Source organism: Gouania willdenowi, chromosome 4, assembly GCF_900634775.1.
Source record: "Gouania willdenowi chromosome 4, fGouWil2.1, whole genome shotgun sequence".
Classification (NCBI taxonomy): Eukaryota; Metazoa; Chordata; class Actinopteri; order Blenniiformes; family Gobiesocidae; genus Gouania; species Gouania willdenowi.
The window spans coordinates 18,507,177-18,526,108 of NC_041047.1; the positions used below are offsets into that span (position 1 = coordinate 18,507,177).

Consider the following 18,932-nt stretch of genomic DNA (forward strand, 5'->3'; position numbering starts at 1 on the left):
CTCAAGGTTGAAAATCAGTGCCTTTAAAGCTGCAGTACGTACTTTTTTTTGGTGTCATTTGGTAAAAAAAATCCATAATCACCTTTGAGTATATTGTAATTCAAAGAGTTCTGAGTGGATAGTGGACCTCTGGAACTTCTCTTGGCTTCATATTTAAGCTTTAGAAATCTCGGAGCGTGATGCTAGATTTCAGCCAATCAGAGATCTTTCTACAGAGTGCTCCATGAGCTGTTTTGGCTGTGACAATTGGCTGCTTGACTGAAGTTGATGCGCATTTACGTACCATTGGTAGTAATAGTGTAATTGCGGACGTTCCAGCAGAAGTCCCCATTGCAACGTAAAGCACAGCGGTTACACAGCAGGATTATTAATTTGCATGTAAACAGGTGTGTGAATGTATGTATGTGTATGTGCCATGATTAGATATAAGTCTAATTGGTGAGATGACAAATTATTTATTTTCTGCTTTTATTTGAATTTGTTGTAGAAAGCTGAAAGTTTATACCTCAATATGACATTTGAACTTCCTCTGTTTAACGTGCTGACCATGTGGGTTCTAGGAACATTCCCGAGATAAGACGTAAAGCGGTATGTTTTTTTAGGCAAAGCTTCCACTTTCTTTTTGGAACATCTTTATCTCCAACATAGTGTCCTTAACTAATCGGACCAACCAGTCAACCTGAACCTGAACTGCACCCCCATTTTCACCCCCGCCTGTACTTAACCCCAGGTCATGAGCATGTCCTAGAGTGCCTTGTTTTCCCACAAATGGACAACAACACACTTATCTATAACCAGATTACACTGTCAAGGTCACCTCTGTCACCTTCTCCTCCCTGCATTCCCCATTCAGACTCTCATCACCTCCTCTTCTCTCACAGCTGAACCAATTTTTCCATTTCTGTGTTTTCCTCTCGTATTTCACCCTGCGTTAGCTCACCTCACGCTACATTTCACATCTTCCTCGTGTTAACAGGGACTTATTCTATTGTTGATCAGGGATAGGGAAGGTCACTGCATGGACCCGAGAGGAAGCGTCAGTGACAGCTTTATCCACAGACTGTCAGAGAGAAAACCAGAGAGCCACAGTAAATACAGTGAAGGTCAGGTCAGAGCAGCGTGGGCTCATGAGGGAAAAGGTGTCTGAACTCCTGCAGGATATAGCTAGTGCTGCAAAACATCAAACTAAGACTTCCCCTGACCTTGAGATTGGGACAATGTTGTTTTGTTTTGTTTTTCCTTTCACATGCAGACGCGCACATGCACACGTGAGGTGCTCGGATCGTCAGATCAAGAGAGTCGAGCTGAGAGAAGGTTTTCCTCTGCTCCTCTGAGCTCCAGACACACAAATGGCAACTCAGAAATAAAATGTGAAACTTTAAATAGTAACAGTGAAACATTTATGAAAACGGGTCGTGGGATTAAAGGCAGATGAGAGAATTACTGGTTTCAGGATCATAGGATTAGTTGATTCAGGACACTAGGATGTCAGAGAGTGAGACCATTTATTCATTTTGTCTATTTGTTGGTTTGACTGAAATGTTTCGTATATGTTCAGCAAACAGTGACGTGAAGGAGATGAGTTTTTATGCTTATCTAAATGTTTTGGAAACTGTCTTTATGTACATATCTGTGTCCTATTATACATGTGGATATAAAAAATAAGTTCACTTTGAAACATACAAATTAGTGAAGGCATAATTTAGTAACATAATGTCTTCAAGGATGTTTCTTTTTTAATAGATGATTCAATAATTCTTATCATATGATGAGTAGGGGAGCAGTCAGAGAGCACAAACCAACCTCTGCCAAGCAAATATGAACTTTGTCAGATATTGTCAGTCAGATCGCGATTAAATGGGTAATTCGGACCCAATCTGAATCAAATCTTAGTGGAATAATTGAGGAACCAACTTGACATAACAAAGTAAAATTGAATTAATATTGGTTTGTTATGAACTGAGATAGGATTTTAAAATTTTGCCAATGATGAAATAGCAATTTTTTAAATTATTAAAATCAGTGTATTGATCTTGTTACCAAAATCTGTTCAGTACTTTTGATGCAATCCTGCTAAAACAGACAAAAAAACAATTATATTACCTCCTTGGCAGAGGTAACGGTTTAATTTGGTGTTTGTAAAGTTTTATTTCTCTCTTACATTTATCAATATTTTTCGTCATAATAAACGTCAGAGTCCTGTTGCGTGGTGCACCATTGATACTTTTCTTTGTGTCTTTTTCTTCAGTTGCATGTGTAATCAGCTACGGGGTGACTTGTGAATGCAGAACAGAGTGGGGATCAAAATTCCCAGGATTCCAGTGACACACAGAGGCCTGACAATGACCCACTGTGTCCTCTCTGAGAGGATGCACTGTATGCACCACTTGGAGGATTTACACATGTATCAAAACACATAAAGCCATTGATCTCAGTGGTGAGTTCTGAAGGTCTGCAGGTATGCAATTTTAGTTTTTGCAAAATAAGTCACTTTTGCGTTAATTCGTTTTGCAGCACAACAGCTTGCAGGAGACACTTTGAACAGGTCAGCAGTTCATAACCCTCTGCAGCATTTTATTCCATTTCTGACACTTTGTGTGTGACATGCACAGCAGTGATGTGTTGTAAACGGATACAATGGTAAGTCAGTAAAGGTTTTTTTTTTTAATCTATAATTCACGTTGACCTCTGTGAGGCCTGCAGGTCTGAACGTGATGTTTCCGTCTCCGACCAAATAAAAGAAAAGAGAAACACTTAAGAACTTCCTGAGAGCGCGCCAACACTGAAATAAATGCAGCAGCATTGTATTAATGTTTACAGAGCAAAGTGACTCAGTCACACAACACCCATCCTGCACTCGTTGCAAACGCCACTTTCAAGGTGGGAACTGTGTTTTTTTTCCCTGGGATTAAAGACAGACTTTGGCAGCCATGGTAGCATCAATTACAGGGGAACAAGAGGCTAACCACTACTCTCCATGGTAAAACTGCAAAGCCATTTCCCTAGGTCAACTCTTCCCCCCCACCTCTAAACAAAATTAGAAGTAGCACAGCTGCCAAACAAACTGACAAATTCCCAGTTTGTTCTCTTCACCGCTGGCCATTTACTATTGTTATTCTTGACCTTGTGGAAAGACGCCAAGCGATCGACCCTGAGGCCTTGTCACCGCTTTGACGGAGAGCTTTGAGTGAATGTTTGTGTGTGGCCTGTTCTTTCCGTCCCAGAGGAGCCGTTGCAAGGGAAGCAAGACATCAAAACTTTAACTGTTCACCCTTCTCAGACCTATTTCTAGCCACAGCCCTGAGGCACGGTAATTTGACATCCTGAGACTCAGGCCTGACTGACCGCAGCACTGCTCCGTGACCTCGGGGCTCGCTCCCTCCGCTCAGAACATTTCTGTCGGAGGGGGTGGCATTGTGTTCTGAAGCTTCCTATAATGACAAGAATAACATATTTCTGTTTGTGTTCCCACTGGGAGGAGGACAAGGAAATATGGAGGTGCCAAAGGTCAACAGGAGGTCTGAAAGTCAACAAACAAACAGTGGCTTCTGACTTACGCAAGGCTGGATTTGTTGTAATGACATTTCTTCCAGTGAATGAGTGTGTTTGTCGACGGCATTACAGTTGTGAGAGAGTCACTATGTATATCCTTAGTTTATAAAAAAAAAAAAAACTTTACAGAAAAATGGTCCAAATTAGGACATACAGTAAATATATTCAGAGTGTGCAGAAATAACCAAAGTGGAGGCTAAGATTAGAGAGGTGATGATTTAGGAACATGTTGTTGCTCCATCAGTGTAACAGGTCGGTGCATTTATTAAAGGCTGTTTGCAAAGTTTGATTTTAATAGGCAGTGGGAAAGAGTTGGCGTGGAAAGCTCACACACAGGGATTTTTTTCTGTTGTGAAACACACGTGTGTAAATGTAAAGCAGTCAGCAAACAGGGACGTACAAAGATGAATTTAAGGAATCACGCTCAGGGAAAACATGGTGCTAAAGCTGGAAAAGTATATATGTTAGCAAAGCAAAGACACGCACGAGTGTGTGCAGCAGAAAACATGGCGGTAGAACATATATTATTTTTTTTTTAAAAAAACAATATTGCATCATCCCTGAGAGTTCCCATACATATACAGTAGATTGGACAGCTTTGTGTGACCCTGTTGTTTTGTCTTCTGCTGCTCTAGGTTTAGGCTGCTGGTGCATTTCCTCTCTGTTTTTTCTCATGACTAAAAATGTCAATAAGCCGCGTCCCTTTATTTCTTGTATTCTGTGCCTTTTCCTCTCGTCTTGTCCTTTGCTGTCAGTTTCTCTGACTTTAAAAACTCATCATTCATAATCTGTGGCTTCTGATGCGTTTGCATGTGACATCTAGACTGATGTTATCTCAAATTCATCATTTTATATTCTTCTACAAACCTCGAGTGGTCATCCATCAACAGTAACATTTCATGAAGTTCATTTTAAATGAGTTTTACACTGTCATAACATTGTCTTATTTCTTACCAAATCACTTATCTTACATTGGGATGCACACGCAGTCTGCAATGAGTTTTTGGAAGAATGTGCACAAAGTTTTGCATAAATTGTGACAAAATTACACGTCTGTGATGTAATTCTGAAGCAAAACGATGGTTTTGTTTTAAAGCCCAGAATAAGCAGCTGGTTGTTAGCGTTGCAATGTAAGCATAGTTCTTTCCATTTCACTGCCTCTTCAACTAACAAACTTTGTGTTTAAAGCTGAAACACAAAATCTTGCAACTCATTTGTGCAAAAAATGTTTTTTGTTGCGCCTTTTTTAAAATCAGCTTTTTTTCTTCAAACACAAGCAATATCCCTTTACTGTATTTGTGGGCATTTCCATTATTGAGATTTCAGCCAATCAGCGTTCACACATCATGTTGTCATCACGTCAGCACTACTCTTCTTATTTCTGGTTCTATTGTTACTTGATTGTGAAAAAGATTTTTCGTCCAGTGTTTTAGTGCTTTTATAACACGTGTCAAACTCATGGCCTGGGGGCCAAATCCGGCCCTTTAGAACATCCAATCCGGCCCGCAGTAGAAAGTAAAAATTACAGAGAAATCATTGTGTAATAGAAACTCAACACTCCTGGTGCTTACAGTATATCGTACCATTGCAGTCATTTTTAAAGTGTTAAAAAACTTTGAATTGTTACAACATCTTTCAATTTCCCTCAAATTATGGCATAATATTTCCCTTATTTAAATAGAAATCGGGTCACAAAATCTAGAAAATTTAAAGTGAAGATCAAGTTGGAGCTGAAGATAGACAGAAGAGACAGCAGTGAGAGACTTTGCATTGACTTGTGCATGTGTGCTGTCTCTTCTGTCCGTCATTGTGTGTCTAGCGCGTCTTGTTCTTGTCTGAACACTGCGCATGTGGCTCTGCAATTGTTTTAAAAGTGTGGAGAAAATGTAAGACGCCATACGATTGGCTGATGAATCTGTCAATCAGTTTTATCAGCCAATGGTGACGTTCGTTGAGCCGCCATGTCTCTAAATTCACCACGCACATTTCTCTCACAAATGCGCAGAGGTTTCACAGCACAGAGGCAGTTGGTAAATGCACATTCAGCAATTCTCATTATCTGTGGATATATATTACAAGTGTGCCTCAAAATAATATTTGTGAACAGGAGGGTGTGCATTTGTGAATCTGAAATACAACGATGAAACAAAGCATGTGCATTTGTGGAAAAACCCTGCAAGAGTTAATTCATCATAATACTGTTCTGAGTTCATTCTTATTTTATGTCTACATAGAAGTGCAAACTAGAGCACATTAATGTCAAAATGACTTGTTTTCCGGCATAAGATCGGTGACCCACTTGAGATCAAACTGCTCCTTCATGGCCCTTGAACTAAAACTAGTTTGACACCCCTGGCTTATAACATTATTTCTAAGAAAACCAGCAACATTGAGATGCACAGTTTTGACGTTTCACTTACTAGGGAATGAGAAATCTGATTTACAGATTACACATACTGTAATAATATTTCAGTTGAGCTGTATTTGTCTTGTTTATCTGTGCGTTTACCCTCCATGTTCATCCTCTCACTCCTATCAGTGCTTCATTAAGCTGAAAGTTCAGCTTTCTTCACGTTTAGCCAAAAGCTTCTCACTGATCTCGCCCATCATCATCTGCCTCTTTGTCATCTATGGATTTGTGACAGTGAGACATACAGTATGAGTCATTTACTAAAGCACAAGACAGACACAAAGAGACAAATCAATAACCTCTACAAAGGGACGATGTTTGTCTAACCATCGATGCAAGAAGCAAGAATATCGATCTGGATCAATTTAAGAATGCAGCATGGATTGAGAATTTAGTATCACAACATGAGGAACATCTTTTCTAGAAGCAATAGTCACATTTCAAACTAATTTTTTAAAGGCTGCCTTGATCACATGAATCCCGGGAGAGAAATTTACCAAAGTGTTGCACTTTAGTGAAGGAAGAGAAGAAGAGACCATCTGGACAGCCTTGACATAGCACCTCAGCAAACCATGACGTTAATGTCATCCTTGGGAAAAATAAATCCTTGGTCCTCAAAATCCTCATAAAAGAACAACAACTGTCCACACGTGTGACAGATGTAATACCTTCTTTTTTTTGTTTTTGTTTATGTCTGTAACGCTACTACATTGAGTTCAATGTTAAATTTACTAAGATTATAAAGTGGCCTTTAGTGTGAAGGAGAGGCACAAGGTGTATCTGTCATGGTAGGTACAACCCATATGGGGGTTCACCCCACAATGATCACAACACGACCCAGCTTCAGAGAACCCCACACACACACACACACACACACACGCACACACACACGCACGCACACAGACGTTCCTTGCTTTTATAGATAGATTCTAGTTTCCAATGTTGTCCCAGCATTTTTTCCACGTACCCCCTATGACAATGTGTACCCCTGGAAGTACCCATACCCCACTTTGGGAACCAAGGTCACAGACATACATTTAAAAAAGATTGATTGTTAAAATAATTGAGAAAACCAGACCTTTCTTTGTTTTCCTTCCTTCTTTATATAAAACTACTTCCTGTGCCCGCAGGGTGAACGTGGGAAAACATGTAAACTTGAGCTTTTTAAAAACCTAACATGTTTTTACGTTTGAGGAGCAACATGACAACAGAAAATGTAAAACAAGAGCATGCACACACATACGAGAAGTACAGATTTGAAAGAGCTTTAGCTTCATACAAACCCCAAACTCTGGACCAAAGTTATGAAAGGGTTAGAAATTTATTTCCTGAACTCTACAATGTCTCTTTCTGTAATTCTAACACAAAACTGTAAAAATATGGTCTCAACTGAAGGTCTAATAAAGCACTTTTTCACATTTTTCCTCTTCAGAGCGAGTGGAAGGCCGTATGAAGGACGTTTCTGATGGACTATTTCTGTGTTGACGTCACAGATTGTTAACACTGGAAACGTTGTATGAACAATGTGTGGGTGCAGGCTGCACCGTTTCCTTTTATACTAAATATTCTCTGTATTCACAATACAGTCCAGAAAACTCTGTTTACCATGTTGATGAGGTGACCTGGAGATGGTAATGGGTGCTCCTCTTTTTAGTAATACTAATAACAACAACAACAATAACAATAATAATAATAATAAATTATTATTGGTAAATAATACATGATCCAGAAAACTAAAGGACTACATGACTAGAAATTGGTCAGAAGTCTTCATTATTTTTACTGCATTTTTAATAATGAAATATATCATGGCTAAATCAACACCAGAGTTAAATTTGTTTTGTTTGATTTTTTTTTTCTTTTTCTTTTTTGCCTAGTTTTCGTAGACAGCATTTTTTCTTCCAGCGAAAACGAGACGACAATGAAATGAAAAAAATAATACATTAGTTGAATCAGTTGACTATATCTGTAAGGTTTAGTCCTCAAAAATCTTATTGCAATTTTAAATTTAAATCTCGACTAGAATTGAAATATTACTGATGACAATTTTTTTTTTTTGGATTAAAACTAAGTTGCATTTTAGTCGAAAGACTTAAACCAAAATGTTCTGTTAAAATGAACACTGATCAACCCCATGTGCTATGGTATCTGGCACTTACTCATAATCAGCTCCATCATGTCTAATGGATTTCACGCTCTCCGCTCAGATGGTGAGTTTTCTGATTCTGTTGTCATTATATTCACGTTAGCATCTGTTTTCTTTATTTTTTGCGACAACTATCTGAGAAACTATGACATTACAAGCATGGCAGGTAAAAAAAACAAGAAAGTGTCTATTTGTACGGTTGCCGTACGTCATGTTTTAGGGTTAGGGTTATGTTTAGGTTTAGGTTATAACCCAATATTGTAACAATTCTTAGGGTTAGAGTAAGGTTTAGTCTTAATCACATGACCTAAACTGACCTATCACATAACCTAAACTGGCCAAATAGGGGCACTGCATACGGATAGAATGTTGGTATATTGATAAGGCACCGTACGGATAGCCACTGCTAAAAAAACAAACACGTCCACTTCTGCTAATGGGTCACACATCATTAAATCTGCTGTCTCATGTCCAACAAGCTTGTCTTCCCAGCATCAGGCCTCAAAGCCTCCTTTAATACCAGCCTGGGCCTCAGCCCTGAGTCATGCCTGCTGGGAGATCCCAACCACTAAAAGGTGAAGGAACAAAGAGCTGAGAAATTAAGCCTCTCAGCAGCACCAGTACCTGGGCTCCAACATCAAAGGCAGCGTGTGGAGCTACAGGGAGCCTTTTTAGTTCACTGGGGACTCTTTCAGCGCTGCACCGCCTGACAAATGGGCTGGATGGTTCACCCACATGTTGACACTACACTGTGGTGATAGAGGGGCAATAGGGGCCTGTAAGGAACCACATATGGCTCAGGCCTTTGAGGGGCCATAAACACAAGAGCATGCACAGAAAGTTTGCGATGGAAGTGCTGCTATTAGTGGTCGAATCCTTTTTAAGGAAAGACTTTTAGCTTCGTCACATCACGGCTGTTTGTGTGTATGAGAGAGACAAGATGCAGCTTGAGGAGTTCTACTTTATGGTGTTGAGACTGAGAAAGTGCCACAGACACAACATATACAGACAGACAGAGATACAGAAACACAGAGGAGAGGGGAGGGGCAGAGGAAGAGAAACACCCCCAGCACCTGTGCAGTCCAACGTCCCTGAAGTGTAAGATTATCACTCCTTGCCTATTTTTAGATTACACACATTGCTGCAAGTTCATTAAACTTCATTAGATGGAAATCAGGTTTGCAAACATTAGATATATTTTTAGCTCCTATAACAAAACTGCCAATCAATAAGAAAACTGGGCAATGTTTATCACAACAGCATGTCCAAACATCAACATTAAAAAGATTAAAAAAAATAGGTACAAAGACATCATTTTTAGTAGGTACCGGTATATGAATTAAGATGGTATTATTGCATTTGTATGTCTAATATATGGGTGTATACATGTATATGTATACAGATCTATATAGCGGTATTGTGTGATACATGTGAGCTGGTTGTGAATTTGGGCTTAATTCTTTATATACTCCTTGTGTAATTAACAGTATAATGTTTGAGTTAATAGTGATGGTATTCATAATTATGGCAATGATGTGATGAGTTCATGATGCTGGGACTAATGATGCCAATGATATACAGTAATACTAGAACAGCTACAGAAATATAAGTGAATTTTGAATAATAGGCAGGAATTAAATAAATGTAAACCTGCTCTTGTTCAGGCACAGTTACAGACAGAAAACTGATTTTTGTTTTGTTTGTTGCTTTCTTAATTGTTCCATTTTCGTTTATTTTCTTTTCGGAATTATAATTGTTCATGTCTAAAATAAACATGACATAACATGACAGGGGCGACAAAAATATGTGTATCTGATCCACATTACCGATGTGAACACATTACAGGAAAGAACAAATTAAGGCTTTGTGTGTTTTTGTTGTCATTTGGTTTATTGTGCGGTCAATTTTGTCATCGTTTTGTGTATGTTTGAAGTCATTTAGTATATTTTTCTCTTATATTTTGTTTTTAGAATCTTTTTCTGTCGATTGATACATTTTCTGTCATTGTGTGAATTTTTGTTCACAATTTCTGTATTTATCTGGAATTCTGTTTGCTTTTTGTAGTCATTTGTTGTGGTTTTGTGTTTTTCTCGACTCCTTTTGTGAGTTTATAAAAATTAGCAGCGTAATTCAATCAGGCCAGACCCATGTCTGGTGTAAACTGTAGGAGTGAGTAATGTGCCCCCATACCTAGAACTGGTGTTGTGTTCAGGTGTGTGAGGCTCAGATAGTTAACATTGACCTTTTAAAATGAGCTCAAAACTTTGCCCAAAAGAGGAAGAAAACAAAAAGCCTTAAGAACAGAAAAGCTTCTTTCACCTCCATGACGTCGATGACAAATGACACGGGGGAAAAAAAAAACGATCACCATCTTTGTAGGCAAATCAAATCCTCAGCGGGCAGCAGCCAAAAAGTAAATTAAAAAGCCCAAAGTGCAGCACGGTGCAGGGAGCTGATGGAAGGTTTTAGATGATTAACGCTTTAGTTTCTTTGCTTTCAACCTTTTAGAGGGATCAGACCCATTAAACACACAAAAAGGAAAGCTTAACATTTGCACTGAACCTCAGTCTTGAGTTTAAAAGCTACGCAAAAAAAGTTTGGTGTTGTACGACTTAGGGGAAAATACCAGATTCCACTTTTTATCTATAAAGGCTGAGTGTCCATTAGGAAGAGTTTCAGATGATATTAAACACAGCACACGTTTTGGCCAACACTCAAAGAAAGACTTCATCACTTTTCCACATCTATTATTCAGATTACCACAAAACATAAGCAAGTATTGATCGTAGCTGTAGACACCTCAGTTTCACACTGTGCAGTCCATCTCATATTCACGTGGGACTAAATTTAGCTCCACGATCTGATACTATTTTCCGTCGCCCTGTGGGAAAACACTTGAGGAAGGAACCCTTCGTGTTTTAGGGGTCAGAGGTTAAGTCATTACTGAGTGTCACATCCCCGACCCCCACAGGCTCCAAGTGGAAATAAAACCACAAGAGTTTCTGAGCTGACAGGATAATAAAGCTAGAATGAAAGGAAAAACCAGCAGCTGATGATGTCATGCTCTGTAGTTCTGGGTAGAGAAAAGGATCCCACAGCCTAGTGAGCATTAGCTAATGCCTCAGAATGGAGAGGCAGACAGCTGTGAATAAACGCAGAGATGACGATCCTGCACTGTGACACGTCCTCATTTGGTCTCCTGGCGGCCTGCATACCTCAGCTTCCAGCAGGCAAACAACCCGCCAGGGATCCCAAAATACTTGGCAGGCCAGGACGAGAGAGGAAGAGCTTGGGGGGGGGGGGGGGGGGGGGCGAGCTGCAAGTCTGAGCAGGACAACCCGTGTTACAAGTGTCAGACAGCACTGGAGGGCTCTCAGTGTGTGCAAAACAAACGCACAATAGCCGTCAAACGCATTGACGAGAGTGCAGCGAGGCTTTCATTCTATTCACCGCACTTTATTTAGCCCTCACACCTTCAATAAAAGGAGATGTGAAGTTAATTTAGGAATAAGGGCTGGATCAGGACACCGGGGTTACAGAGGGCGTCGTCTGCAGACACCAGAAACTAAATTAACTGTCATTAAATGCACCACCACATTCACAGAGGACACTTTATCAGTCATTTACAACTCCCATAATAGTAAATACACACAGACTACTCACAATCATCACAAAAACAAAGTCAAGTGTGGTCGTAGATCTCACCACACGGATTATGGATCCATGGCCAGGAATGCACATTGCAATCAATCAATGGATCAATCAATAAAAACACGTTCATCAACAGTCATCACTGAACACAACAGGCACCGGCTGTTTACGCACATACACACAGAATCAGCACTGGAACACGCCCAACGGAGGGTTTAGGACTGTGTGCAGGATGTTGGATCATCCCACTGATCAACTTTAAATCAAACCGTGTATTTAGTGAAGTTACATATAACCAGAAGAATGAAGGGAAGAAATAGATCTGGGTTTTCACCTGATGGGGACGGAACAAAGAAAAAAAAAATGCAACATAAAAATCAGGTGACGTCAAAGAAAAGCCTCCGAGTTGTCAAAATAATGTAACACAGGCAGACAGGTCACAGGTGTGAATGCCTTAATGCACAAAAACAACTTGATAGAAAACAACCTGCACACAAGATGTTGGGCAAATCAAACATGAGCACAAAGAGAAACATTTAGTTCGCAAACTCTTCTAAAAGTCAGGATACAAACTACTGCTGTTCCTCGTTTCCTTTGATTTAGTGACAGATGTGTAAGGCCAAGCCTTAAAGATGGAATCTGCATAGTTTGAAACATGTGTATATGTACGTGTGAATAGATAATCCTCTTTGTGTGTAATAAATGATTTAATCTGCTTATATCTACGTTGGAGTGTGCCGACATGTTACCTACTTATTGTTCCAATTTGAACCAGATCGCTCAATGGATGATGCGTATTGATTAGTTGGATGGCGACCCTGCAAACTGACTTCCCTTCTTGTGAGTCACAAAGTGCATTAGAATAGGGAACAGCTCACAGCCTACCTGAAGCTTCAACATTTAAGGCTCACTTCCTGTCATCGAGTCTGCTTGGTGCTTCTGAACGACTTTAAGATGCTCTTTCCTTTAACACACCTAAAACATGTGTTTAAATGTTTGGAGGAAGAACTTTTAAGTTTGATGGAGTTATTCTGTTAGCAATTGCTACAATCGCACTTCGATGCTCCGAGGCCGACGTGGTGATAACTCATGTAAGAAGAGTTCAGGGCTCATCATCTGAACCTGGGGAAGATCCTGATGAAGAGGATCATGCTGATGAAGGTGAAGGACACCAGGATGAGCATGATCCACAGCAGCCAGTTGACAGACTTCTTTGTGTGTTGCTCCAGTCGCTCAGACTCCGTTTTCAACTTCTCAAAGTTCATGTCGGCCTGACGCATGGAGTGGCTCAGAGTCTGAAAGAAAGAGGCTGGATTATCCAACAGTTACTGCCCTCTAGTGGCCAAGGTCTGCTAACACATAAATAACAAGAGTGCAAGAAAGAGAAACTAAGGCTGGGCGATATGGACCAAAACTCATATCAATATTCTTTCTCAAAAGGACGATAAATGATATAAACCTAGAGAATTTTAATTCAAATTAAGTCTGACCAGAAAAGATAATTCAGGGTTTAAAACATCACAGTGCTATAGGTAAAAAAAAAAAAAAACAAAGTTGTGCGTGTATCACAAACATGGGCGACTAGCGGCCCCAAAAAATAAATGAACAAAATGACAGGAAAAAATAGACAAAATTACTACAAAAACACAAATTAACAGAGAAATACACAAAAGAACAACAAAAAATGACACAAAAAGGATTTAAAAGATGCACGATGGGACCATGAATGTCCAAGAACATACACGCCAAAAGAAATATACAAAAAGACTCAGAAAGACATCCAAAATTACCAAAAAATACACAAAAGAACAAAATATACAAAAAAAGGAAAAGAAAATACACAATGGGACTAAGACATTTATTAACAAACAATTGCGAAATATTTGCTGCTTTTGCCTTTTTTCTCCTCTAAGGGACAGCACGTGTGAGTGAGTTCTGTGGCTAGGGGTGAGAACGCACTGAGAAATCATCTAACTGAACTTTTTATGCTGTTTAGAGGAGTAGTGAAAGCAGCGACTCCTAAAACAAGTATTTAATACAAGATAAGATATAAAATTAAGATATATCAATAAAAGCAATGTTGTCATTTTCTGTATCACCAAAATAAAAAACTCAATATATCTTGAATCTTGATATATCGCCCAGCCCTAGGATGAACTATTATTAACTCATTCATTAAAATAATCCAATATTTTTTTTTTTTTTTTCATGTTTCTAATTCATAGCACCCCAGTAATTTCAGCTGGTTTAACCAACATTCCCCACTCCATTGTCCTCCTACCTGGTTGTCCTGTTTGATGATGTTTTGAGCTGCCAGCGTGTTGTTCTTCAGGTTTCTGGCCAGGTTGAGCATGTCCTCGGCCAGCTTCTCCTGCAGGTTGTGATGATGCTGTAGGACGGCGTCCAGCTCTGTGGCGGACTGACGCTCGCCCAGGGGGACACCGCTGCACGGAGACATGAGGTATTTTACAGACTCTTACAAACCAAAAAACAGCAACAATAAAACTCAGACTACAAACTTACACAAGTTGACATTACGCACTAATTCGGACAAGTTTTTATTTATATTGCATCAAAGCTTGAACTAAAACCACGTCACACAAAAAGATTAAACTAAACAACATGTTTTAGATGATCAAATATCCCATTCACAAAATAAAAATGAATAAATAGATACATTTTAAAATGTATTTAAATAAACATCTGGGTGTTAAATAACCCCAATATAAATGATTGAAATTGTTGGTCTTCACATATACCCATGCACTTTTATACTGATGAACTGTTATACTGATTAATTTTTGATTCCTACAGACTTTTACCGTACCTTTTGTTGTTTTTATGATGATTGTGTCTGTTTGGCTTAAATCTTTGAAGTGTAGTTGAATGTTGTTGGGAGGAGCATGTGCAATTGCATTGTACTTGTGCAATGGCAGTAAAATAATTCTATTCTATCTAAGAAAATAAAAAAACTACTACTACTACTAATAATAATAATTATTATTATTATTATAAAGGTTTACCTTCTGTTCCTCAAATCTGTGCCTGATGAACCTGGAATGAAAGAAAACCTTTTAATACCAACAGTAACTCTTACAAAAAGGCCTAAATAATCGGAATCATTTCTCACCTTTATTGCTTGAGCCCTACAAGGTCAGAGAAGAGATTTGGTTAAATTATACACCATAAACTTGAGAATAAAGATGGAGGTATTTTTCCAATTTATTCACAAAAACACGTTGACGGGGATAAAACCTGAGAGACAGATGTTGGACAGATGTCGTACCGTGCCGAGCAGCTCGTTCCTCATCTCCCCGGTGCAGCGCGCCTTCGTCTGCATGTGAACGGTTTTGGTGGCAGGAATCCTCTCGTTGGATATGGTGGGGGTTCTACCTGGTGCGAGGAACTGGTTTGCTAAAGCCTTTTCTGTTGGTGAAGGCTGGGAACCAGAGAGACGCATATTCAGTAGAGAACAAGCGTTCTTATAGAACCTTAAAACAAAGATTTGTCACTAACCAGCTTCTCAGCCTCCAGAAGTCCCTTTAAAAAATCCACTTTTCTGGAGTATTCCTTCAGGGCTTCTGCTGTCGGTTTACTGTGAGAGGACAGATTAAGAAAACAAAAACAAAAACATTTAAACACATAAAATACTATCGTAATATATTTTATTGTAAAATGCTGAAATGTGAACAAACCTCGGGCTTTTCCTCAGAGCAACCAACATCTCATCCAGGGCACCGACGTACTGCAGGACACAAAAGAGGAAACTTGACGCACAACAAAACTCGACAATAAAAAACTTCAGAAAATGTGAGTCATTTTAAATAAATAATAATAATACATTTTATTTAAAAGCGCCTTTCAGAACACCCAAGGACACTGTACAGGGCAGTCATTAAAATAAACACAATAAAAACAGCAGAATAAAACAGATAAAAACAAGTACAATGGAATAAAACAGGGTACAGTGTTGGTGTGGTGAATGTGTGTCTAGATGCAGAAGGATTGTCTGAAGAGGTGAGTTTTGAGTTGTGATTTGAAGAGTTGGAGGGAGTCTATGGTACGGAGGTTAGTGGGGAGCGAATTCCAGAGCTGGGGGGCACAGTAGCTGAATGCTCTGTCAGCTCCAAACTTATGCAGCGACACCTGGTGTAGTGTAAGGAAACGATGGGGATGTTTATGGATTTGTGGCTCACAGCGCTAACGAACTCGGTTGTGGAATTGGATGGTTTCCAACTTTTACGCGATGACGGACGACGGAGAGCGGTAAGCGGAAAGGAGAGAGTCTGGTTGTGTTTGTGTGTGGAAAGGAGGTGCTGCTGCTGGTTCTGCAGCAACGCGTACACACTTTTCCAACTCTAAGTCACTGTACGTTGTTTGAATGCATCATTGCTTCACACGCTACTATTCGGCCTTGCTTTTAACTCACAAAACCGAAGGCCGAATGTTGCCTTTTTTGCAATATTTGGCCAAATATATTCGGTGGCCGAATATTTGGTGCATCCCTAGTGAATACATATGTGATGCTTTATGGGCAGTTGGTCGAAGTAGATTTCAGCCTCTCAGCTAAACATCTGTGATTGAATCTCTGAGTAGGTTTTAGCCAGGTTTCTAACATGTATGTTTCTTGATTGACATGATACTTTAACTGGTTAACAAGCTGCTGCTACTGAAGGAGTTTGTAACCTTTAGTCTCAATGATTTGTAATCAACTAAAAGTCAACAGGCTAATCACAGACTGAAGGCCACGTGGACAGTAAACAACAATATGAGGACATTACTAAACGTATATGATGACCTGAATCCTACTGTGATCCAATTAGGCCTCGGCTCACACGTTTCATGTGAGGTTTGGCTTGTGAGCAAATATTGATTTGGTTACAGACTCGAAAACGTGGCTTGAATCTACAGGATCATATTACAGAGTGGAAAGAGCAACGCAAAAACACCCAGGATTCAGTCTCGCGTTCTGTGAAAATAAAACAAGGTAGAAAGGGATTAGATTGAATTTATGACACGTGTGACTGAATTTAATAATGATCAAATAATTTTACAAAACTGATCATAAACAGGGTGAGAAAAAATGTGCGTAAAGCCGACAATTATAATTGTGTGAATTCATCGCTACTTTTACACATGACAGTACGATGATGTTTGAATGAAATGTTGAAAAATGATTGTATAAATCCATTCAGCACAGAAACACATGAAACAGGGAGGGGGGAAACACCTATGCTACACTGCAATCAAAAGAAACATGGAAGATTTTTTATTATTCATATATTTACTTATTTTTTGCACACAGAGTATAATGAGCGAACATGGTACAAGTATTTAAAGGTATACAAAGTCAGAGAAATGCTCAGTCAGCGTCCATATTGAAGACGTGGCTGCTGTCAGTATCAGCTGCTTACAGGTGTTGCAATCCAAATTGTGACCGTGTTAACTGATGTTACTTCTGATTGCATTTCTGGTGACAACTGCGCTTGCATTTATTTTACATACAATAAATGTCTGCTATCACATATATCATACTTTAAGTATCTAATAATATTTAGCTTGAATATAAAGATTCAAAAGTATATAATCTTACTATTTGTAGCTGAAATAAATCTGTACATTCAAATGCATCAACAACACAAATATAGGATAAACACACATGAAATAAACATTCCATGGGGGAAAAACAAGTTTTAAAATGATTTGTTATGATGGAGCAAAACAACTGCTGCGTTCAAGAACACTCGGACATCGGAATAATCACCGTCCTTAACGTGAAATATATGCAACGTCTCAGAAACATGGCTGACTAAGGTAGTATTTCAAATGTAAATATTGTGGTTTTTGTAATTAAAGTAATGAATACATTCAAAACAATATTTTTTTGGCCCAGCAGAGAAAGAGACAATTATGTCGCAACAAGATGATTCAAGTAAAGCATTAAAACACGACACTGTGCCTCAGAACAATGTCGGTCAGTGATCTGTAAACATAAGTGCATATTTGCATAGTGTTTTTCGTAATGTTTTTGTCTTAAAACCCCTTTTAATCGATGTTTTCTCACTGACGGTGTGGTTTTGCACGGGTCGCGCCATTATTGTGTGACGTCAATCATCCGATTGTCGGAAAAAATCGGGGTTATTTTTTTTCCTGTCTTTACAGAGTATGAGCTGTGACATCAGGAGGCTTTTCAATGCACTTTTTAAAATAGAAGATTAAAATATCACGAGTTTCGAGTTGTCTGGAACGCAAACACTACCGCCACAGTTGGTCATCAGTTTAACGTGTCACCAGTTGATCTGTTACACTGGTTCACAACAACCTCCGCCACTCGCTAACGGCGGCTCCCAGGAGGCAGCACAGAGCTCACTAAGGTGGTGTTACCTTTTCCAGTCTCCATTCAGTCTCTCCTCGCTTCTCTAAAGCCAGAGACTCGCAGCGGGAAAGTAAACGGATGAAATTGATCTCCAACCGAGTCGCCATGTTGGAGAAAAAAAAAAAAAAATCACTGTCGCAGAAGTTTGACGTCACGACGCATTGAATCGTCATCGACGGAACGTCCCACTATCTTTTTCTCACATCTGCTGACACATCTGTTGGGATTGACCTTATTCGACTTCATGCTACTGTAAATATAAAACTAACCAACTACAAAAAATAGTAACGTTTTAAATTTATATTATTAAAAAAAAAAAATCAGTTTTTCAGTCAAGTCTGTTAACATTACATCTACATTTTGTATATTTTTGTAGAATGTTGTAATAAAAATAAAATTGTATTCAATTTGTTCTAAATTAGCTTTTAATGCAACCTAATTATTCATACATAAAATAAATGAATATAGATACGTTATTCCAAAATAGCGAATGTGTCCAACTCAAGGCCCGGGGACCAAATCCAGCCCTTGAGAGCATCAAATTCAGCCCACTCGAGAAAATACTATTTTTTAGAGAAAAAAAAAAACATCAAACGTTTTGTAGATTACCAACCAATTAAGAAAAAAGATTCAAATTAAAAATTCTATTAAAATCCACAATACTTGCAGAGCTCCAGTGCTTATGTCACATGACAGCAGTCATTTTCAATGTGAAAATGTTGAAAGACCTCTCAATTTTTCCAAAATCTGTTAAATTTTCCTCAAATTATTCTACAAAACTTCCCTAAATTCCCAAA

The 18,932-nt window shown here is 38.9% G+C and overlaps 1 protein-coding gene across 1 annotated transcript; it reads right to left on the reverse strand.

Annotated features, from left to right (window-relative positions):
• Positions 1-12,736: 12,736 nt before the first annotated feature.
• On the reverse strand, positions 12,737-18,258 carry use1 (unconventional SNARE in the ER 1 homolog (S. cerevisiae)). Its single transcript, XM_028445344.1, has 8 exons — positions 18,144-18,258; positions 15,455-15,504; positions 15,276-15,354; positions 15,046-15,198; positions 14,890-14,905; positions 14,783-14,813; positions 14,041-14,203; positions 12,737-13,054 (listed from the first exon to the last, which is right to left on the reverse strand). The coding sequence occupies exons 1-8, from the start codon at positions 18,240-18,242 to the stop codon at positions 12,872-12,874; spliced, it is 774 nt and encodes a 257-aa protein (XP_028301145.1). The 5' UTR covers positions 18,243-18,258; the 3' UTR covers positions 12,737-12,871.
• Positions 18,259-18,932: the final 674 nt, after the last annotated feature.

Coding starts and splice junctions, on each gene's coding strand:
- use1 (XM_028445344.1), bottom strand. CDS start 18,242: ATGGCGACTCGGTTGGAGATCAATTTCATCCGTTTACTTTCCCGCTGC. Junction 15,505..18,143: donor CTGAATGGAGACTGGAAAAG/GTAACACCACCT, acceptor TGTGTCCTGCAG/TACGTCGGTGCCCTGGATGA. Junction 15,355..15,454: donor GCTCTGAGGAAAAGCCCGAG/GTTTGTTCACAT, acceptor GTCCTCTCACAG/TAAACCGACAGCAGAAGCCC.